At 38.7% G+C, this 24,246-nt stretch overlaps 2 protein-coding genes and 1 long non-coding RNA gene across 4 annotated transcripts in view; all 3 read left to right on the top strand.

The window, feature by feature from the left end:
• Positions 1-820: 820 nt before the first annotated feature.
• Positions 821-1,919, top strand: LOC307170069. The gene is made up of 2 exons (XR_013823279.1): positions 821-1,077; positions 1,864-1,919. It is a non-coding gene; the product is annotated as an uncharacterized lncRNA (long non-coding RNA).
• A 3,452-nt stretch (positions 1,920-5,371) lies between these two features.
• Positions 5,372-9,777, top strand: LOC307170062 (uncharacterized protein). 2 transcript variants are annotated; one of them, XM_079891065.1, is made up of 4 exons: positions 5,372-5,440; positions 5,982-6,232; positions 6,573-6,705; positions 8,397-9,777. In XM_079891065.1, the coding sequence occupies exons 3-4, from the start codon at positions 6,600-6,602 to the stop codon at positions 9,260-9,262; spliced, it is 972 nt and encodes a 323-aa protein (XP_079747191.1). In that variant the 5' UTR covers positions 5,372-5,440; positions 5,982-6,232; positions 6,573-6,599; the 3' UTR covers positions 9,263-9,777. The 2 variants fall into 2 exon arrangements, with proteins under 2 accessions (XP_079747191.1, XP_079747190.1); XM_079891064.1 differs by lacking the exon at positions 5,372-5,440 and having other exon boundaries at positions 6,196-6,705.
• Positions 9,778-9,896: 119 nt separating this feature from the next.
• The window catches only part of LOC307170066 (uncharacterized protein), a 77,304-nt gene continuing 62,954 nt past the window's right edge, over positions 9,897-24,246 (top strand). The window contains exon 1 of the mRNA XM_079891072.1: positions 9,897-10,172. The gene's annotated coding sequence lies outside the window, so the exon portion shown is untranslated. The remainder of the gene's footprint in view (positions 10,173-24,246) is intronic.

Below are 24,246 nucleotides of genomic sequence, written 5' to 3'. Positions count from 1 at the left end.
ATAAAGTTTCATGTGTTGTTGACTTATATGCATTTGTTTATTGATGGTTACTTTTATTTGTTCTTTTACTAATTTATTCTTGTTTCTTATTGTTGTCAGTAAATACAAATATAATTATTTAAATAATGCTTTAATTCATTGCTTAACTGAAAATTTAAATGTTTTCACTGCATTTATCTACAGTGTATTCATGCATAGCTATGTCATATGACAAAACAAATTACATTTTGCTTGTTTTATTAAATTATATAATTTTCAGTAAAACAAAGGTAATATAATTAGGCTAAGTATTGGCCAGCATTTATCATTATTATTGTGTGTAAGTTTTGGGGTGGGCTAGCAATACAATTTGTTCTGGGGTAATATACATTTTTAAGGAGTGATACTTACATTTTTTTGAGTAAAATCAACAGTTTTTTCCAAAGGTGAGATCTTCGAGCAGCTGCCCGTCTCCTTTGTGCAGACATTACAAACATTACGAAATATACCATGGTTGTATATTTAACAATGAACAATCATAATGCTTTTGCTTGTGGGTGAAACATTGTGGATAAAATAAAGAAATTAACATATTCAAGAGATTACGATTTTGGGTTTTCGTAATAAAAATAATATTGTTAAGGATAAAACTGGGTCACATTAGAAGGGTTTAAAATATAAGAACTTAAATGAACCCTAAATGTATTCACAAAATAAATGGGCAGCTGTTTCTTCAACAAGACACAAAATGAGCCAATTTCGTCAATATCAATATATTTACAGATAGATGAATTAAACCTGTCGCTTTTAAGTTGTTGCGCTTGTGATAACGTTGTAGGTCACATGAAAACGTCAACATGGCTGATGATGTACGGCTCGCATTCATACTTAACGAGATCTGGCTATAAAGTACCTACTCTTTTAGCGCTCGCTAAGTAAGTACTAAGTAATTGAAATTAAGTACCTACTCAGTGAGTATGCGGTTTCGAATGCAGCCAAATAGTTTGCGATATTTGGCGCGGTCATGTGGCATCATCGCCGCGCTGACGTCATCAGTAGTTTCCTTCCTCGTTCGGCGCGTTTGTTGTGTCTTCTGAGGTGAGTTCTGCGGTTCAGATATTTCGCGTATTTACACACCCATAAAATACACTTTACACAGTTTGTTTCAGCAACATTTACAGGGTTATTTCTGAACTGTTTTCATCGGATAAAGCGCCAAATGTGCGTCTTTTCTGGCGTCTGTAGACTGATTTAGTTCAGCACGAAACGAACATCTGAGGAAAATGTTGAAATCATTCAAACATGAACGATTTTGTCATATGTTTCATTTTGAGAGTGATAATGTAGTGTTTTTGAATGTATAATCTCAAACTTTTGTAAGTTTTGATCTGTGAGGAAATTTCATGGGGATAGAAACATTATCTTGGTCTTTAATGTGGCAACAATTTTAATGATGGACATAATCAGTTATATAATGTCAATGACAGGAATCTGAAAGACCAAACTCTAAAAATGGGTGTTGTAGTTTGTATGTTTGTGTCTATACTCCAAGAATACTCCAATCTTTTAAATAGAGATGATTTTAATGGTATATTCTGTCTGTCTGAACTCAAACGTTTTCTTTTTTACCACAGAGACCCAAAATTACCACAGAATAACTATAATGCCCAAAGTTTACAGTGCAAAATACAAACAATAATGTCAACATATGAATGAAACGCTCTGCCGCTTCCCACATTTTTTTTACGGAATTATTATTTTACTAATGCTCACATCAGTTCACAAATAAATGATAAAATATTCCCATAAGCCTTCAGTATAGCTCATTTTGTGGTATCAATTAATAAAAATGTACTAAAATGATGATTTTTATTTTCATTTCAGGCCTGATGGAGGAAAATGAGGAGATTGGAGAGGAGAAACATCATGTCAAAAATGAAGAAGAAACTCCCTCACAGACTGAAAGTATTTCTTTGAAAATGAGAGACAAGAAATATTTCATCTGCCATCAGTGTCTGAGTAGTTTCACACGACAAGAAACCCTTCAGGAACACATGATCATCCACACTGGAGAGAAACTGTATGAATGTGATCAATGTGGTAAAACATTTTTGTGTACTTCATCCCTAAAGAGCCACCTGAGAGTTCATTCACAGGAGAAACCATATTTATGTTCTTTGTGTGGAAAGAGTTTTAAATACAAACTAAGTCTTGAGATTCACACAAGGGTCCACACTGGAGAGAAACCGTTCATATGTGATCAGTGCGGAAAGAGTTTTAGACAATCATCAAACCTTCAGGAACACATGAACATCCACACTGGAGAGAAACCGTATGAATGTGATCAGTGTGGCAGAAGATTTTCGAGGGCTACAGGCCTGAAGAGCCACATGTTAGTTCATTCACAGGAGAAACCACATCCCTGTTCTTTGTGTGGAAAAAGATTTTCGCGTCTGCCGGATTTAAGACTTCATCAGAAAATACACACTGGTGAAAAAGCTCATAAGTGCTTTGAGTGTGGGAAGAGTTTTATTACCGCTATACGTTTGAAACAACACTGGAGGACTCACACTGGAGAGAAACCTTACAAGTGTTCACACTGCGACAAGAGATTCCGTCGGTCAGAACATGTGAAAACACACGAGAGGATCCACACTGGAGAGAAACCGTATCACTGCACTGCATGTGTGAAGAGCTTCACTCAGATATCTTCTCTACTCAGTCACAATAAATACAATCACAGAAAGTAGATCATCTTCAGATCCAGCACTTTCAGGTCTAATGCCGCATCCTCACCAAACGTGACACAATAACACCGTCAAGCAATAACATCTCTTCAAAATCTGTCCTAACCAGCCACAACGAGCGACAGGACAAAAACATCATCTAAATTTGTCACAATGAATAAAGTTCATCTTCAAGACCAGCAGTTTCTACTGAGATTCAGATCAAAGAACATCATCTAGACGTTTCATTCTTGTATATAATTTTGCTTCATGGTATAAATAAATATTGTACGATATTATGAGTTAAATGTTATGTCCATTTTTTTATGATGCATTTTTATCATAGTTTGTTTGTACTTTTATGAAGGAAAATGTTTTTTTTTAACAGATTCAAATTGATCTTATTTTTTTTGCAGATAGATATGTCACATTTGTTTACACTTTGTATTTTACAAGCTAACTTTCATCGTTAATTTTTGTCTATTTGTTCTTCTTGCGTCAAGAATATATAATTTCGTAATTTTAGTTACGTTTAAGCCATTAAAATATCGTGATTGCTTTGGGCTTTAAATTTCTCGATAAAGCTTTTAAATGTCTAATATATTTCATGACTGAGATTGAACGGACTGCTGTCTGTCTACGTCTGTAACCGTTTTTTATTTTTGTTTGATAATGTTATATTGATGTCTTGCTGTTTTATACAGTATTTGGCGAGTTTTTGATAATCTAACGTTGATTTCGACTCGCGATGATGATGACATCACCAGCGCGTGCTCCTTCAGTCAGTCAGTGGAGTCGAGTCTTCTGAGGTGAACAGTTCGCGCGCTTTCGTGTTACGCAGTTTAAAGGGGAACTGAAACGAACTAAATATAATTCGATAACGTGGTTATAAAATTGTAAACAAATTAATTCAAAAATAATATTAAAAACAAAACATATATGAAGTTTTTCCCAATACTGAAATTTACATTTGTTGTTATCAGAGCGCAGCCGTGTTTGATGACGTCACTGGCATGGCACCACTGTAGGCTACTAACGTTATGACAGGCTACTCTGACTGAACTGATTGATTTTGACAGTATGGTAATACAGATTAACTGTACAAGTTAACACTAAAAACAGCATTTAAGTAAGAAATTGAATCCTCAAATGAAATAATAAAACTGCATATTTTTCACTGTATGAATGACACCTATACTGATTCTTATATTGGATAGCATCCTGGATGTCAGATTAATTTAGCAAGGTGATCTACGGTGAAGGTGAACATCTTGATAACAACTAAGGGGTGAGTGGAACTTGTTTATGTGAGTGGAAGGTGTTATATTCGCTTGTTGGACAGATCAATGCAATAAGATCCCCCCTCGATCTGTTATGCTCTTGATATGCCATTTTGCTGGAGTTGTCAAGGTAGCCTATCATGCCAGTGACGTCACGGACCGCTGAAGCTGAAAATGGCAGCGCCCTAGTAACAAAGCAACAAACTAACATCACTGTTTTACCCCCTTGTAACTACTTCAGCAGTTTTAAGTGTCCTACCACAAATAACAACGATAACACATCTGTCATATCACCTTCACTTCCTATCTCGTTTCAGTTCCCCTTTAATAGTTTAATCAATTACTTAAACATTATTTTAAACATCATTTCTAAATGTTTACATTATAATTAAGCTCATTAGTTTTATTGTACAAAAATAATATTTGTATTAATTATTACTATTTTTTAAATATTTTTCTACTTCTACAAGACACACAAGGATAAAACAAACTTGGGGGGGGGGGGAGGTATTTGTTTTGTTGTATTTTGAATGTTTTATCTGTGTCACACAGTGAGAAATAATACTATATTATCAGTGTTCAAGTAAGATAAAAAAATTAACTTAGGGTTTTTTTCTTCTGTTAAAACTAGAGTACTAGAAACTTTTTTTTCTTCTACAAATATTCGATGTTCAGCATCTCAGCTCTGTCGACTGGAGCAAAAAGTCTTATTTGGCATCTGTAAGTTCTTGACTCATGAGGACTTTCTCCACAGCAAATGCAAGATATAATTCTTCTTTGTTCTATGGTTGTTTGGTACACCTGATATACTGAGGTGTTAAAATGTTTTGGGTAGTTTTTGTTATCTTACGCAGTGTTAGTTAAGGTGACAGACCGCAGTAAAGATAGCTAGCATTTGATATTCAGATTTCTTTTGGGTATAAATCCACAGTGCACTGGTGTAGACATGAATTTTTTTTTCTGTCCTCAGGTCTGAAATCAGTGGGTGGGGGGTTCATAATGACTTTAATTTTTTACAATGCGTATAGCTCCAAAAGTTGGACACTTAGAAACTTTTTATTGTCTGTTGGTTCTACTTGTGTTAAGAAATGATCAATTCATAATTTTGGGTAACTCTGAAAGCCATTAACTATTATGATTGCTATTGGTCTTTCCCTGTCTTAAATGTAATGATAAATAAAACCTTTAAATAAATCTTTGAACTGTCTAATAAATAATTTTTAAACCTACACATGACTGAGATTGAATTATTGTTTACATGAACTTTAAGCGTTATTTTAGTGTATGTTATGAATTATTGTTTACATGAACTTTAAGCGTTATTTTAGTGTATGTTATGAATGTTATTTTGTATAAATAGTTGTTAGCAATATTTGGCGCGTTTATTTGGCATCAGCGCGCTGACGTCATCAGTAGTGTCCTTCCTCGTTCGGCGCGTTTGTTGTGTCTTCTGAGGTGAGTTCTGCAGTTCAGATATTTCGCGTATTTACACACCCATAAAATACACTTTACACAGTTTGTTTCAGCAACATTTACAGGGTTATTTCTGAACTGTTTTCATCGGATAAAGCGCTAAATGTGCGTCTTTTCTGGCGTCTGTAGACTGATTTAGTTCAGCACGAAACGAAGATATCTGAGGAAAATGTTAAAATCATTCAAACATGAACGATCTTGTTATAGGTTTAATTTTTAGAGTAATATGTTAGTGTTATTGAATGTATAATCTCAAACTTTTGATCTGTGAGGAAATTTCATGGGGATAGAAACATTAATTGCTATCTTGGTCTTTAATGTGGCAATAATTTTAGTGACATAATCAGTTATAATGTCAGTGACAGGAATCTGAAAGACCAAACTTTAAAAATGGGTGTTATATTGTTGTTGTTTGTGTCAGATGTGATATGTAATACTATAATCTTTTAAATAGATATGATTTATAATATTTAAAGGTAGATATTCTGGCTGTCTGAACTCAAACGTTTTCTTTTTACCACAGAGACCCAAAATGACCACAGAATAACTATAATTAGCGATGGCTGATGCAAAACTGACGTTCCAAAGCTTTTCGAGATCCCGAAGCGCAGATGTTTCGAAACACTGATCCGAAGCGTGATTCAAAACACCCATGTCACGTGACTACGGCTAAATGAAGCATGGTCCACCGAATCAGCGTTTGATTGATGGGGTCGGGAACAGACCACACAATCGCACATCTGTATAAAAGTGAAGTCAACACATCTTGACCTCGTGGGTTTTTGTGAGAGGAGTTTGATTTTGAGATAGCAGATTTTTGGTGATATAGTGACATTTATAGTGCGATTTGTTTAGTTATATTTAGGCTTACATTTAAATGTACACATTGACTGATAGGCAAGAGACAGACAGAGTATACATAGTGACACATTAATAGATGCATAGATAGAAATATATATAGACAGATAGATTAATAAATAGATACATAGATAGATTAATAGATAGATAAATAAAAATGGAGGCTCTACATAAGAAATGCCGTACATCTGTGGTGTGGGAGCATTTCCATTTGGAAACCCCAAATGAAGTGAGATGTATGTATTGTGATCGGCAGCTAGCCTACTGCAACAATACATCATCCATGATGCGCCATTTGAGGAGCACTCATCCTGCCATTTTGCAGGGTGCAGAGGATGGTAGCATTCCCCCTAGGCCTGCTACTGACACTGCTGGGCCAACTAAGCAAGGTATGCATTGTTTGAAATATAATTATTTGTATGTCCTTGCTAAAAAAATATCTTTGCAAGCCAGCAACAAGTGTCCCCTGTGAGAGGATTTTTTCAAAGGCTGGAGAAATTATCTGTAAAAAAAGAAGTAGGCTAATGGTGCGTTCACACCGGACGCGAATAGCGCGTCAGGCGCGAGTGATTTCAATGTTAAGTCAATGCAAAGACGCGTTATTCGTATAAAAAATTCCTGCGGCGCCAATGAGGCGTAGAGCGCGGCGCGGTAGACGCGAATACGCCTCATTCGCGCGTCAAGTTCGCGCGAATTGAGCGTCTGGCGCGTTAAGCGCAAATGATTTTATTAGTGCTTTTTGTGCATTCACGCGTTTGACGCGAATTCGCATCTGCCGCCCGAGTTGAAAAATCTGAACTTCTGTGTCAATTCGCGCCGCGTTAACCAATCAGGAGTCTGCCTGCTTGCTGCAAATAAATTTTGTAATATGACTAAAATGCACAACAAAGCAAATCTTTCACATAAAAACTCGATTTCAATGTATGAGAGATACTCATTTACGCGCATAAGCTATTTATTCTATATCTATTCTAGATTATATGAAACATTATTAATCTAATGTAAAGACAACAAACACAATTTAGTGTATAAAAACTAAAAATCACAGGACAGGTTTCACTTTTGGAGGTTGGCTCCATTTATTATCAAAACAAAAAAATAAAGGACAGATTAGGTGGGTGCGGGCGAGGGTGAACCTCGTGCCGGGCTGTACAGCGCGGGCTCGTCAGGTAGCGACCACTCGAGGCCGAGGCCTTATACGGCCTACGCTGTCCTCGTCAGCGTCCTCACCGTTAGGTCCACCAAACCTAGCTCCTGGAGCAAATTGTGAAACTCCTGAAACCCTCCGGAGGGTCTGGTGGACCCGAGTACAGCGACGATGTACCGTACGCAGCTGTTTCTACTCTCCAGAGCATATATGAGCGGTGACTCTCTTGATTAATGCTAATGCTCGATAAACATCTAAAAAAGATGGCCGTCAACGAGTTTCGAAACTTTCGCCTCCGGATTTTGCCTCTGACACGCGTGACGCACGTAAATTTCACTTCAAACTTTTGTTTTTACGCGCGTCAATTTCACTCTTGACGCGCGAATTAACACAAAGTGGTCAAGCGTATAACTAGACGCGGCAGGCGCGAACGCACAGTTAGTCCTTCCACAGCAGAGAAATTAATATTTTTGAACAAAATTTATTTTATTAATATTCATTTTTCATGACCAAAAAAACATTATGCACAGTGAAGAGCCTACAAGATTACAAGCTTCACATATTAGAAAAATACAATAATAAAAAAAACAAAAAAAAATTTAATGGCTCGTTGTCAAGGTTGTTTCAGATCAACACCTGCAAGTGACCACTAGGTGTCACCGTTGAGACGGGTGTCGGATTGTTTCGAAGCTTCGATCTGCCCACCACTAACTATAATGCCCAACGTTTACAGTGCAAATACAAACAATAATGTCAACATATGAATGAAACGCGCTGCCGCTTCCCACGGTTTTTAACAGAATTATTATTTTCCTAATGCTCACATTAGTTCACAAATAAATGATAGAATATTCCCATAAGCCTTCAATATACCTAATTTATGGTGTCAATTAATAAAAATGCATTCAAATTATGAATTTATTTTCATTTCAGGCCTGATGGAGGAAAATGAGGAGATTGGAGAGGAGAAACATCATGTCAAAACTGAAGAAGAAACTCCCTCACAGACTGAAAGTATTTCTTTGAAAATTAGAGACAAGAAATATTTCATCTGCCATCAGTGTCTGAGTAGTTTCACACGACAAGAAACCCTTCAGGAACACATGAACATCCACACTGGAGAGAAACTGTATGAATGTGATCAATGTGGTAAAACATTTTTGTGTGCTTCAGGCCTAAAGAGCCACCTGAGAGTTCATTCACAGGAGAAACCACATTTATGTTCTTTGTGTGGAAAGAGTTTTAAATACAAACAATGTCTTGAGATTCACACAAGGGTCCACACTGGAGAGAAACCGTTCACATGTGATCAGTGTGGGAAGAGTTTTAGTCAATCATCAAACCTTCAGGAACACATGAACATCCACACTGGAGAGAAACCGTATGAATGTGATCAGTGTGGCAGAGGATTTTCGAGGGCTACAGGCCTGAAGAGCCACATGTTAGTTCATTCACAGGAGAAACCACATTCATGTTCTTTGTGTGGAAAAAGATTTTCACGTCTGCAGAATTTAAGACTTCATCTGAAAACACATACTGGTGAAAAAGCTCATAAGTGCTTTGAGTGTGGGAAGAGTTTTATTACCGCTATACGTTTGAAACAACACTGGAGGACTCACACTGGAGAGAAACCTTACAAGTGTTCACACTGCGACAAGAGATTCCGTCGGTCAGAACATGTGAAAACACACGAGAGGATCCACACCGGAGAGAAACCGTATCACTGCACTGCATGTGGGAAGAGCTTCACTCAGATATCTTCTCTACTCAGTCACAATAAATACAATCACAGAAAGTAGATCATCTTCAAGACCAGCACTTTCAGGTCTAATGCCGCATCCTCACCGAACGTGACACAATAACACCGTCAAGCAATAACATCTCTTCAAAATCTGTTCTAACCAGCCACAACGAGCGACAGGACAAAAACATCATCTAAATTTGTCACAATGAATAAAGTTCATCTTCAAGACCAGCAGTTTCTACTGAGATTCAGATCAAAGAACATCATCTAGACGTTTCATTCTTGTATATAATTTTGCTTAATGGTATAAATAAATATCATTATACTTTATTATGAGTTAAATGTTGTCCATTTTTTATGATGCATTTTTATCGTAGTTTGTTTATACTTTTATGAAGGAAAAAATGTTTTTTTTACAGTTTCAAACTGTTCTTGTTATTTTTTTTTTTTGTAGATAGATATCTCACATTTGTTTACACTTTGTATTTTACAAGCTAACTTTCACTGTTAATTTTTCTGTCTACTTGTTCTTCTTGCATCAAGAATAAAAAAAAATCATAATTTTAGTTACATTTAACTAAGCCATTAAAATATCGTGATTGCTTTGGGCTTCAAATTTCTCTATAAAGCTTTTAAATGTCTAATATATTTCATGACTGTGATTGAACGGACTGCTGTCTATCTACGCCTTTAACCGTTTTTTATTTTGTTTGATAATGTTTTATTGATGTCTTGCTGTTTTATACAGTATTTGGCGAGTTTTTGTGGATTTCGACTCCCGGTGATGACGACATCACCAGCGCGCGCTCCTTCAGTCAGTCAGTGGTGTCGAGTCTTCTGAGGTGAACAGTTCGCGCGCTTTCGCAGTTTAAAGAATTACGCGGTCAATTCTGAACGGTTTCCATCGTGTTCGGCGCTATTCGTGTACACTAAAGAAAGAAGAAATCAGCTTCACATACAAAACGGTAAGATATTGAACTGCCTTGTTGCCATGAACGGGGTTATTAGGAAATATAACAAAATGTTTGATAAAGATTGGTGCCATAGTGTATGACTTTATATAACTGCTATTTTTCTGTATCATTTGAGAAATAATAGTAATCACTGTTTCTTGAGGTAAGGGACAAAACATATTTTAGAAGTTAGTTTTAATATTTAATAATATTAATTATAAACTGATATATTTGTAGACAAGGGTCTCAGCTAATGAGCCATGTAAGGGAACAGGTTTTTCTGAATATATTATTTTTCTTTCTTTCTAAAAATGTACATTTATTCACTTCTTAACTTAATCTGTCAACTCCGTCAGATACATTAAAAAGCATGATATTTTAATTTGATCCATCCATCCAACAACAGTATACAGTCTTCACTTATGTAATACTGGTGTTCAGTAGAGGAGCTGAGTAAAAAAATACTTAAACTTTACTGTGTTAGGGTTATTAAGAACAATCCAGTTCCTAAATTGCTTAAATCTCTTCCCTCTGTTTTATTATTAAACAAATATAACCAATGTTCATAGGCAAATCAGACATATTACAGTTCAGTTGATGTTTTAATATTCAAACACATTAAATGAAAAAATGAATAAAATATTGATTTCTAAATTAATGGAAACCTTCATCTGACTGTGTTTAATGACAGATACTATTTTTTTTAACTAATATGAAATTTAATACAACAATCCTTCCAGTGGTTTGTTTTGATCCTTTTAGCAATACAGTCTCATTCTGAGTCTCCAGTAACTCACAAAATACATTAATTAATTAATTAATTAATTGTAATTAATTGTACACCTTTTAAATTACATGTATTTTCCAAATATAGAGCATGCATTTAAAATAATACTAACAAAATTATTTAAAAATAAAAGCAATGAATGTCCTGAGTATCCAGATTTCCTTTAGATGTAACTAAGTAGGCCTATTTTTATTTTTTATGAATTTCTTAATTTTTTACATGTTTTGTGCTGTATCGCAAGAATCAGTGTAATATTAGAGCACTTGCTTGCAGCAGATATTCTGACTCAAACAATCTGTTTCTAGCAGCAAATACTTATACATGACAATACTCATTTTATTGTCAACAGACTTGAGCAAACGACACAATCAGATATTGTGATAGAAGATATAGGTAAGTTTAATTTATTTCATTAATCTGTGATAAACCATGTTCCATATAAAAAACAAAAACAAGTAGTTAAGGCAAACTTAATTGGTGGGTTATTAGTTTCTTGCCAATTTGCGTATTTATATAATAATTTATTATATATATACTTTTTTTTATTATTACATGGTTTATGTTTTGGTATCTGGTAACTTTAACTGATTTTCTATCATTATTTGCCAATATGTAAATGAGATAAATGTAGGAAAAAAGTATGTAGATGAAATTCTTAGAAATAAAGAGGTAGATTTTGTGAATTCCAACACTTTGAGATTAATTTACTTAAACATTACTTTACTAGACAAATAGGTGAATATAAATACTTAAAATGTGTAAATTGGTGTATAAAAAAACTCAGTAATGATTTCTTCTTAATTTTGTCAGATCTGCTCCTCCTTCCGTGAAGCTGCTCCTCCTTCAGTGAAGCCCCTCCTCCCTCAGTGAAGCCCCTCCTCCTCCAGGTAAGCCCCTCCTCCTTCAGTGAAGCTCCTCCCACTGCAATTCACCAATAAATACTGGAATATTCCCATCAGCTACAAGTGAAGACGAGCATCAAACCATCAGGAAGAGCTGAAATCTGCAAAGACAGAGTTTATTGAAGGACAGTGAGAACAGGAGAGATCCAGAACACTGCAGAATGAAACACACTGAAGAACAAAGAAGTTGGTGTTTATTCCTGATTTTTTATTAAAGCCACAGTATGTCAGTTTCGCCACTAGAAGTCGCTTATTCGAAACAAAGGCTTAGCTTGATGATGCTGTAAGTGAGTAAAACGAGTGTGGAAAAGGTACAGGGAATGAGCTTCAGCAGAGAACAGTGAACGGTGAACAGTAGATGTATAGCCTACGTCAGTGTTTCTCAACTGGTGGGTCGCAAGACCCTTTTGAATGAGTCGTATAATGTGCAGTCAAAAAACAACAACAAACGTAATTCTCTGCTTTTCTGATGCCTCTTTAATTTTGAAAGACACGTGTGAAAGCTGGTGACACTTCTGTCAGATGCTGAGAGAAACTTTATATAGTACTTTTTACAATACAGACTGTTTCATAGGAGCTTTACAGTGATAACAGGAAAATAATGCAACAAAGATTGTTTTGGGTGCACAGCAGCTCTAGAAGAAAGTCATTGTCCATTTTTCGATTCATTTCCAATGTAAAAATAATTTGTTATTCAATTAGGGGCCGTTTACATGACACAGAAAACTTTTATGTCGCTCATGTATACGACAGCGGCGTTTTGGTGGCCTGAGAACGCAAAGTTTGAAATAGGTTTTTTTGAAAACAACTTTCGAAAGCGATATCGTTATCATCTGTGTAAACTACAAAGACATGCACATGTGTGTATCACATGTTTAGTATAGTATAGTCTTTCTTTACAAAGTGAAATCGCCAATAATTTGTCTGGCCTGCATAATACAGTGGTAACTGGGTTAATGAATGCAGTCAACATTACACTGGATTGAGATTATTTTCATGTAGCCATTGTCTACATTGCACTTTTTAAGGATTTATTAAAATGTAACTTTCTTACTTTAATTTCAGACGTGATGCTGGAGAATGAGGAGAGTGAAGAGGAGGAGAAACATCATCAGGTCAAAACTGGAGCTAAAACTCGCTCACAGACTGAAAGTATGTCTTTATTGAAAAGAAGAGACAAGAAATGTTTCACTTGCAGTCAGTGTGGAAAGAGTTTCACACACAAACCGAATCTCAAGGTTCACATGAGGATCCACACTTGAGAGAAACCATTCACATGTGATCTTTATTTTCCTGTGCTTATTCACACCCCTTCTGTGGCTCAGTGGTGGAATCTGAGACTTTCGCGCCAGAGACCCGAGTTTGAATCTTGGCTGCGCTGAATCTTTTCACCAAAGTGAACGAGCTCACGCCGGCCCCGCCCCGTGTGACTCACTCTCTTTGGCAGCGTCCAAAGACGGGGTTGATCGGGCTCAACTTTTACCCCGCCTCCCATGTAATCCCAGCAATATATGCTCCCCTGCAAATATGAGCTGTTCCACATTCCCCAGTCCCCTCTTCTCAGGTGGCTGGAAATGTCGATGTTGCAGTCAATTGGCCTGTTACAAAACATGCTCACCTGCAAACAGACACCGGTTTTTTACGGTGACACAAATAAAGCACAAAAAGAGCTCTTTTCTGTCTGTGTCATATGTAGAATACGTGCCCACTACAAAGTACACACCCCTACACACAAGCTCTGTTCCCACAGTTTCAAACTTTTCCCCAGCTCATGCTGGAAGTTTAATTAACGTAGCGCGTGTGCCTACTGTGATGTATGCACCCCTACACACAAACACTGTTTCCACAGTCTCAAACTTTCCTCCAGCTCACACTGGAAGTTTAATAAAAGTAGCGCGTGTGCCTGCTGTTCAACATGCACCCCTACACACAAACACTGCCAACACTGTATTAACTCTCCCCAGCCAGCGTGGGAGAGACTGTTAACGTAGATTGTGTGCCCACTGTAAAGTATGCACTTCTACACACAAAAACTTTTCCTACATCAGCTTTCCCTCTAGCTCACGCTGGTCACGTGATAATGGGTGTGCCCTCTATATGTGCGCGCCCCCGCTCATGAGCGCTGTTCACACGACATTAAAGCCACACTAGGTAGGAATTACGTTTTGGTCAAACAACAACCCCTAGAGTCGCTGTGGACTACTTGTATTTAACGTTACTGTCGTAAATACCACTCACGCAGAGCAGTCTCTTCACTCACGGCCTGATACCCTCCCCCCTGTATACCGGTCCCTGTTCAGTCGGATGGAAGCTGTAACGAGTGGAAATAAGGTGTGTCCCCTTTAAGAGCTGCGCGCGCCCTATTTAACTTTCGGCAGTCTGTATTGTATGTGCGCCTCATTCCGTAAGCGGATTGTTTCTGTTTGATGTTCATTCTTGTCCTGTTTTTGTCTATCAAGTAATGCTGTGGATGGTAAAACGTGTGACAGACAGTTACACGAGTTCGATTAGGTAATAAACACAACGCGTTTCAAATCGTCGGACATCGAACATCGAGCTAGCCTCCGAAGATGTCTTTACTAATCCATCAACAAGAACGCCAGGTGCTTTTTAGCTCACACCAACGAGAGAAAGCTTGTCCGAGTGATATACAATATAAGCAATATACTTACAAGTCCAACAGCATGTTAGGACGTGTTGGGGGAAGTGAGGTAGCCTATGCCGTAAAGCAGTCGAATTTTGTAGTTCTTTTTGTGCGCGGGGGTTACTACCCGAACCCCGAAGTTTAAAAGTACGATTAAAAATGATACAGACCCCGTCAGGCTATGGCAGACATGCCATTCAACCTATTGTAAGTCGATGTACCATCACAAGAGTCTTGGAAATATATTATGAAGGTTGAAAAGTTACCTAGTGCTGCTTTAAAAGCTCAAGACGGCCGGACGACTGGGTCCCTATTTCACAGCGGCCTGTCTCCAGCCTTTATTCAACCCCTAGCTATACGAGCCAAGGCCTGGGAGGCTATCCCTGGTATATCAGAATGGGTGTTGAACATGATAAATCGAGGCTACTCGCTACAGTTTGCTCGCTTTTCAGCCATGGTCGAGACGAGAGTGAGAAAAGACGTTTCACACATTCTCCGCACCAAGGTGCTCAAACTCGCATAGCGTGTCGGGTTTCTACAGCCGCTATTTCCTCGTCCCGAAGAAGGATGGCGGTCTCCGACCCATCCTAGATCTCAGACATCTGAACAAAGCGCTGATGAGGCGCCCGTTCAGAATGCTTGACGACCAAACAAATCTTCGCCCGGGAGATTAGTTTTTATCATTGGATCTGAAAGACACTTATTTTCATATCCAAATATCGCCTCATCACAGCCATTTCTGAGATTCGCTTTCGAGGGACAGGCTTGCCAGTACACAGTACTACCGTCCGGCCTATCGTTGGCTCCCTGTACATTCACAAAGTGTATGGATGCAGCACTTTCCCCCCTGAGACAGCGGGGAGTGCGAATGCTGAACTACCTCGACGATTGGCTGGTTATAGCACAATCAGAGGCGTAGCTAATAACGCACAGATCTTGGATCCTCAGCCATCTAGAATGCCTGGGTCTAAAGATCAACTTTTCTAAGAGCACACTATCTCCCATCCAGAATATCTCCTTTCTTGGTATAGTAATAGACTCTACACAATTGAAAGCGCGCCTCTCTTCGGAGCGTGCGCTCTCTATTCGGTGCCTGGCGGCATCTTTCAGAGCGGGCGCCCGCGCCCCCCTCAGAAGATTCCAGAGGATGTTGGGTCTCATGGCAGCATCAGCGGTGCTCCAGCTCGCATCTTACTGCACACGCGCCCTCTCCAACGCTAGCTAAAGAGTCGTGTCCCAGCTCACGTGTAGCACTCCGGCCACTTACTGATCAGAGAGTGAATCTCGGCTGCATCAAAGCCCTGGCTCCTTGGAAAGCTATCGACTGGTACCAGTCTGGCGTGAGTTTAGGTGTGATTTTGAGGAGAAAGGTGATCACGACAGACACCTCCAACCTAGGTTGGGGAGCCCTCTACGAGGGCAGGCCCGTCTCTTGCCTTTGGTCAAGCCCAGAGAAGCGCCTACACATAAACTGTCTGGAGATGAGAGCGGCCGCTTTATCACTCAGAGCCTTTCTCCCATATCTAAAAGGCCACCACGTCCTGGTCCGAACGGACAACATGGCAGTGGTGTCTTACATAAATCGCCAGGGCGGCCTCAGGTCGAACACCTTGCACGCCGTGGCCATGAGTCTCATTTTATGGGCCCAGCACAACCTGCGCTCACTGAGGGCAGCGCACGTGCCAGGAATTCTGAACCAAGCGGCAACATTCTGATCTGTAAAATGAAGCCTACCCGGAAGTGCGAAAAACTGCAATACATCGAAAATCCGCTAGAGGGAGGTCCCAAAAGGGAGCAAATGTCCATAGACCCCATGTTAAAATGTCCGTTTTCACAGCATAAATTTATGTTTTTACAGGTTGGTCCCATGGACTTTTATTGTATTTTTCGATAGGTTCCGAGTGCCTGACAACTGTGAGGGGGGTGAATTTTTTTCTGACTCTTTAGTTTAGATCGTATTAAGATATAAAATGAATGACAAATAAGGGCGTGGTTAACTTTGATTGACAGCTTGATTGACAGCTTAGGCTGCGCCAAGGAGAATGACAACATAAGAAGCGCCATTTTTTAACACAGTTGAAATATAATACTACTGTTTCTGTACCATGAAATGTAGTTTTAAGAGTTTTTCAGGCGAGAATGTAGTTGTTTAAAGCTCAAATCTGTGGTTTATTTAAAGATTTATGAAAATTTGATCCAGTTGTGAGATCCAGCGATGACCGGGCGCTCAGCGCATGTACCCCGCCTGGAACAGCCTTTCCTCAGCAGTCGTTCTGGCGTTTGCCGCGGACTCTGGTGTTTGCCGCGGACTCTGGCGTCTCTGTAGTGGTTAAACATGAGATATAATTCGTCTTGTCTATATCTAATGGGTGATTTTTGGTCTTGTGAATCTATAATTTGGTCCCTGGGCAATCGTTTTGGCTGTGGGGAAGTTTCATAACTTTATAAGCTATTTAACTTTACCGTTGTATGGTTAGACCAGAGCGCTGACTTTGTATGTTTGACTGAATTGTTTGCTTTATTTGTATAGCTTCTTGTACCTTTTACTTATACTTTTATAATGGCTAATATTGATAAAAGTGAAATGTAACAAAAAGAGACTGGGTTGAGTTTTGTCATTTTAAATTTTAATACAACGAAGATGATCTGTAAAGGTGTTTACTGCAAAATCTGTTGTTTAGTACAAATGCACATATTGCCTGGACCATATTAAAATGTTTAATATTTTTATATTATATTTAAAACGAAAAGAGGCAGGTTTGTGTTTTATATTTCGTTTTGTTATAAATAGGCAAACTTTATGTGCAGTGAATATAATCAATACGCGTTGCCTGAACCACATTTGTGTGGCTATAATGTTTAAGATTTCTTTAAATGAAAACGAAAAGAGTTAGTATGGTGTTTTATAACATATTTCGTTGCCTAAAATATACACAGAGATAACCGGAGTAGCCGAGCGAGCTGAGTGATGCGCGCTGCGTCAGAAGGTGGGCGGGGTTAGGATTTCCCAAGATTTTCCAAGATGGCGCCGCCCATACCCCCCATAAACGGCTTCAAACCCGTTCTTCAGAAAGTCTATGGGTGACGTCACAGACGCTTTGTCCATATTTTTTACAGTCTATGTTCTGAACCAGGGTGCGGATATGTTATCCAGAGACAATGTTTCCCCAGAGGAATGGTCTCTCCACCGGTTCAACTAATATGGAGCATCTTCGGCAAGGCAGAGGTTGACCTCTTCACCTCCGAAGACAACGCTCATTGCCGATTATTTTTCTCAAAGAACACGGACGCACTTGCCCACGAATGGCCCAATCGTCCGCTGTATGCTTTTCCCCTGGTTGTGATGCTACCTCAGGTCATCAAACGGATCAGGGAAAGCAAATGCTTCTTATAGCCCCTCACTGGAAGACCCAGCTCTGGTTCTCCGAGTTGACACAACTGCTGAAATCAGCCCCATGGCCGATTCCGCTGAGGAGAGATCTCCTCAGGCAGGCGAACGGGAAGATTTGGCATCCCCGTACCTACTTAAAGGGATACTTCACCTCTGGAAAGATAAATGTGTATTTAAAATAGGTCATTTATGTAGAAGAAATGTGAAGACATTTTTGAATTTGGAGCTTTCTAGACTGAGAAAAGCCAGAAAATTCATTTTTGGCTTATGTGGATGAAAGACAACAACTCCCAGAATGCACTTGCTTCGCTGCCCTAGGAGGACACTCCCAAGCCACGCCTACCGGTAAGAGAGCGCAGTTGAAAACAACAAGGCTAGGCTACTAGTGAGTCTCCGTGATGAGTTTGCCAGGGATTCCGAGAGCGCCCAAAATGTCCAGGATTCGGCTTTTGGGTTCTACAGTCGCCATTCGTCATGTTTACTGTGGCGAGCAGGACGATGCTGAGGGCCACGGGAGAACGGCGCGAGGCCGATGGCGTCATTACTGAGACGTGCCGGTCTCGCTCGCATCTCTCACGGAAGCGCGGGAATTTTCTTAGCAATGGTAAAACGCACATCAACCGATCACTTGTTTAGCGTTCCTGTAAACACTACATTCAGATTCACCAATCGGAATGAATTCAGTTAGATTGAAACAAAAGGTGTGCATGTAAACAATGAATGGCGACCGCAGAAAGCAAAAGCCGAATCCCGGACATTTTGAACGATCTCGCCCGCCGGACAAGTCCGGGAAAAAGAGGATGGTAACCCATTCAGCTTTCTCCTACTACTCAGCTTTCTCCTACTACTCAGCTTTCTCCTACTACTCAGCTTTCTCCACAGAACAAGAGCCTGCTAGCTTAGCTTCCAAAGAAAGACGGCTGACACTATGTGTACATTCTGTGAGTGAGCTCCCTCTATGGGCGGGTTGAAAACATGCGGGACAGCTCCTCCTACTGGCTGTAGTCTTTAGCCTCTGGCCAGAAAATCCTCCGATGACGCAAAATGACGATTTTTGCATCATCGGAGGATTTTTTCCAGACAAAAAATACATAAATCTCTTGTCTCAGGGGGATATGAGGGTGGAAAGCACGGTAATTTGAAAGTACTACAGGTTTTCTACTAATACAAAGCTTAATGCTAAATCCTGAAGTATCCCTTTAAAGGGCCCTTCACATGCTGAAATCCATCACTGACACAAGAGCGCCCTCAACCAGGCGCCTCTACGCTCAGAAATGGAGGGTGTTCTCTGTCTGGTGTGCTGCTAGGAATATGGCACATTGTCGTAGAGCTCAAACATGACAATCTGGGGCTCAGGTCAGGAAGCAGACAGACTGGCTTAACCGACCGTCTGCTAGCGGACTCACGTCACCAAGGTCAGATACATCCCATCACATAGAGCCTCTTTCACCTAGCTATCATCATATAGAGACTGTGTCTGTTTCCCGAATTTGGAAATCCCAAAAATGTTTAAACCCATCTAAGGTTAAAAATTTAATTGATGTTCAACAAATAAAAAACAGCTATAATACAGATGAGCAAATGCTAAAGCTTGGATTGCTGAATATTCGATCGCTTACTTCAAAAGCACTCATTGTTAATGATATGATTTCAGATAATAACCTAGATGTGTTGTGTTTGACAGAAACCTGGCTAAAACCAAACGATTACATTACTTTAAATGAGTCCACCCCACAAGATTACTGTTATAAACATGAGCCTCGTCTGAAACGCAAAGGGGGTGGTGTTGCTGTAATTTATAGTAATATTTTCAAAACCACTAAGAAATCAAGTTTTAAATATAATTCTTTTGAAGTGTTAGTACTTAATGTAAAAATATATAGTATAAATGATAAATCATGTTTGAGATTTGTGCTGGCTACTGTATACAGGGCACCATAAAGATTTTATCAAAGAATTTGTGGACTTTCTATCAGAATTAATATTGCCTGCAGATAAAGTACTAATTGTTGGTGATTTTAATATACACATCGATAATGAAAAAGATGCATTGGGTTTGGCATTTAAAGACATTGTAAACTCTATTGGAGTTAGACAACACGTGTCAGGACCCACTCATTGTAATCATACTCTAGATCTAATATTATCACATGCAATAGATGTTGATGCCGTTGAAATTCTGCAGCAGAGCGATGACATCTCAGATCATTATCTAGTCTCGTGTAAACTTCATTTAGCCAAGGCTGCAAAGCCGACTCCGTGTTTCAAATATGTTAGACCTATCACTTCTGCCACTAAAGATTGCTTTATTAATAATCTTCCTAATCAGTTTCATCATCTCAGCATCCCAGATAGCTTAGAAGAACTCGATATTGCGACAGAAACTTTTAACTCTCTCTTTTCCAGCACTTTAGACACAGTTGCTCCGTTGCGCTTAAAGAAGATTAAAGAAAATAGTCCAACGCCGTGGTACAACGAGCACACTCGGGCCCTTAAGAGAGCAGCCAGAAAAATGGAGCGCAACTGGAAGAAAACAAAACTAGAGGTATTTCACATTTCATGGAAGGAGAGTTTGATTACTTACAGAGAGGCTTTAAAAGCTGCTAGATCTGCTTATTTTACAACCCTTTTAGAAGAAAATAAACAAAACCCTAGGTATTTATTTGAAACAGTGGCTAAACTAACGAAAAAGAAAGCTTCAAGCACCGAAGTTTCCAAGCAACACAGCAGTAATGACTTTATGAACTTCTTTACTAACAAGATTGATAATATCAGGGAGAAAATTTAACCCCAATTTTAGCATTAAACATTATAGCAACCGTCTACTACAGTATCGCATCAGGCAGTGCATTTTACTCTCCCTGAGGAAAAATTTGATTCATTCGTTGCTATAGGAGAGGAAGAATTTACTAAACTCGTTAAATCATCTAAATCGACATGTATGTTAGACCCTATACCGAGTAAGCCACTGAAAGAGATGCTCCCAGAGGTCATAGATCCTCTTCTTAATATCATTAATTCATTTTTGTCAATAGGATATGTACCAAAAACTTTTAAGCTGGCTATGATTAAACCGCTTGTTAAAAAAACGCAACTTGATCCTACAGAATTAGTCAATTACAGGCCGATCTCGAATCTACCTTTACCTCTGGTCTCATTAGAGTTACAAATGATTTGCTCCTATCATCCGATCGTGGTTGTATCTCTCTATTTGTGTTACTCGATCTTAGTGCTGCATTTGACACTATCGACCATAACATTCTTTTAAATAGACTCGAAAATTATGTTGGCATTAGTGGAATTGCTTTAGCATGGTTTAAATCATACTTATCTGACCGTTATCAGTTTGTAGCAGTAAATGAAGAGATGTCTTATCGATCACAAGTTCAGTATGGCGTACCACAAGGCTCAGTACTAGGACCGCTGCTGTTCACTCTGTACATGCTACCATTAGGAGATATCATTAGGAAGCATGGCATTAGTTTTCACTGTTATGCTGATGACACTCAGCTCTATATTTCTTAACGCCCCAACGAAACTTACCAACTTACCAATTCATAAAATTAACGGAATGCATAGCTAATATAAAAAATTGGATGACTAGTAATTTCCTACTACTTAATTCTGAAAAATTAATTAGTTATTGGGCAAAAAACTTCCTCACGTAATAACCTAGAATACTGTCTAACACTCGATGGCTGCTCTGTCAAGTCTTCGTCGCCGGTTAGGAACCTGGGTGTGCTCTTTGATACCAATCTTTCATTTGAAAGTCACGTGTCTAGTATCTGTAAAACCGCATTTTTCCATCTTAAAAATATATCTAAATTACGTCATATGCTCTCATTGACAAATGCTGAACAATTAGTTCATGCGTTCATGACCTCAAGGCTAGATTATTGTAATGCTCTACTGGGTGGTTGCCCTGCACGCTTAATAAACAAACTACAGCTGGTTCAAAACGCAGGAGCTCGAGTTCTTACCAGAACCAGGAAGTATGACCATATTAGCCCGGTTCTGTCAAAACTACACTGGCTCCCTATTAAACATTACATACATTTTAAAATATTGCTGATTACTTACAAAGCACTAAATGGTTTAGCTCCGCAGTACTTGAGCGAGCTCTTAACGCATTATAGTCCTTCACGTCTATTGCGATCTCAAAATTCCGGCCAGTTGATAATACCTAGAATATCAAAATCGACTGCTGGCGGAAGATCCTTCTCCTATTTAGCACCAAAACTATGGAACAGTCTTCCTAACATTGTCTGGGAAGCAGACACACTCTGTCAGTTCAAAGCCAGATTAAAGACACATCTCTTTGACCTAGCATTCACATAATACATTATAGACTTCTATAATTCCATATTAGGCTGCATAGATTAGGTCAGCCGGAACCGGGAACACTTCCCATAAATCCTGATGCACTCGTTACATCATAAGAAGAATGGCATCTATGCTAATTTTAGTGTCTTTGTTTATCCCGAGGTTTTACCGCAGCCTGCCGGATCCAGGCCGTATCCAGATCTGACGAAGGACCTTCGCCTGGATCCGATGACAACGCAGTGCTGAAGTGCCAACTAGTCTTTCCCTATGGAGGATCCCTTTACCACGGAAATTCGTTTCGCGTATCTACCCCGAAGTGACAAAATAAAATAAAATTCTGTATCAAAATTAGGGCTGAACGAATAATTGCATTTGCGATAATATTGCGATATGATGAAATGCGATTTTTTTTAACCGCAAAGCTGCGATTATAGTCTGGTCACGTGACACGCGAGAGTAAACCAGTCTGTCTTGCAGATGAAGCATCAACTTGGCACGCGACACATATAGACCTGGCTACAGGAAATAACAGTTTATGTTTAATTTATGTGATATTGTGTTATAGATTCTCTCCAACGATTCTGTATCGATTAAGATAATTTCAGATTTATGTCTGAGCTTAGTTTTAAACACAGATACGTGACGACGCGCGTGCTTTATAAACAACCGTATTCTGCTTGCTTCTGTCTCACACACACACACACACGACACCACTCGAACCTTACGAGAAATAATCTTTAATAAAGTTCGGAAAAGTTGAAGCGAATTACAAGGACATTCGCGGGCTTCATTGCACAAGATATGAGATACGCGCGGTCTGCGTGATGTTACTTTTGTAGTGCGCGGTCTCACGACTCTGTCTAAGTTTGCATCTCAAAATGCTTTTATGACGCGAAATTACCGGTAATGTGACACAGTCAGTTATTAAACAGACAGGACAAACCACATCTTATAATTTCAAAAGAGATGAAAACGTTCAGACAGCCTACTCTTAAATACTGAAAGCACTCTTTGTTTATTGCTTGTAATATTTTTTTCCCTCTTTGTTATTTGGTTTAAAGCTATATTTGTTAAAATTATTAACATGTAATTGTATTAATTTAGTTTTTTAATGTGTAATTATTATAAGTAGGCCTACTTATAATTATGTAATTAAAAATTTTAAGTTTTATTAATAAGATCAATTGAAGAAAAAAATGTATCGGCTCATGAGGTGCCTAAAGATTCCCTTCCCTATTTTACAATGATTTATTGCTTGTTTTTGTTGAATAATAGAAAAGATAAAGAGCTTAAAAAAATAACCGCATATTAAATCGGAAAGACCATACTGAACAAAATTTATAAGGAAAGACCAGTACTTTGTTTAGGCTTGGTTTGTAGGGAATTACAAACCTGCGCACATATATTCAAACGCACATAACTATAGAACCAATTCTTAATGCGCATGTGAACGCCATCAGCGTTTCTCACAGGTTCGCGTTTAAAGTCTGTGTAGAGAGAATGGTGTCGTCTTAGCGGCCCCTAATTTAATAACAAATGATAGTTGCGATGGAAGCGAATCAATCAAAACTAACTTTAGCTGGAAAATAACTTTATTAAAGAACCGCTATAACGCCAAAACAATCTCTATTACCTTAAATTATACGTTTGTTTCTGTAAAGTCGCTTTGAAACAATCTACATTGTTAAAAGCGCTATATAAATTAAGATGACTTGACTTGTCGTCAGTGTGGAAAGAGTTTCACACACAAACCGAATCTCAAGGTTCACATGAGGATCCACACTGGAGAGAAACCGTTCACATGTGATCAGTGTGGGAAGAGTTTTACACATAAAGGACACCTTAAGATGCACATGATCATCCACACTGGAGAGAAACTGCACGAATGTGATCAATGTGTTAAAACATTTTTGAGGGCTTTAGACCTGAAGAGACACATGTCAGTTCATTCACAGGAGAGACCACATTCATGTTCTTTGTGTGGAAAGAGTTTTTCACATCTGCAGAGTTTAAAAGTTCATCAGAAAATACACACTGGT

The sequence above is a fragment of the Squalius cephalus genome (assembly GCF_949319135.1).
Source record: "Squalius cephalus genome assembly, chromosome: 13".
Lineage (NCBI taxonomy): Eukaryota > Metazoa > Chordata > Actinopteri > Cypriniformes > Leuciscidae > Squalius > Squalius cephalus.
The sequence above is the reverse complement of the archived record's forward strand: the minus strand, read 5'-3'. Positions and strand labels throughout refer to the sequence as shown.

Excerpts from the sequence above, each read along its gene's own strand:
- LOC307170062 (XM_079891064.1), top strand. The coding sequence starts at position 6,474 with ATGGAGGCTCTACATAAGAAATGCCGTACATCTGTGGTGTGGGAGCAT. Across the intron at positions 6,706-8,396 it reads TGCTGGGCCAACTAAGCAAG|GCCTGATGGAGGAAAATGAG; the intron begins GTATGCATTGTT and ends TTTTCATTTCAG.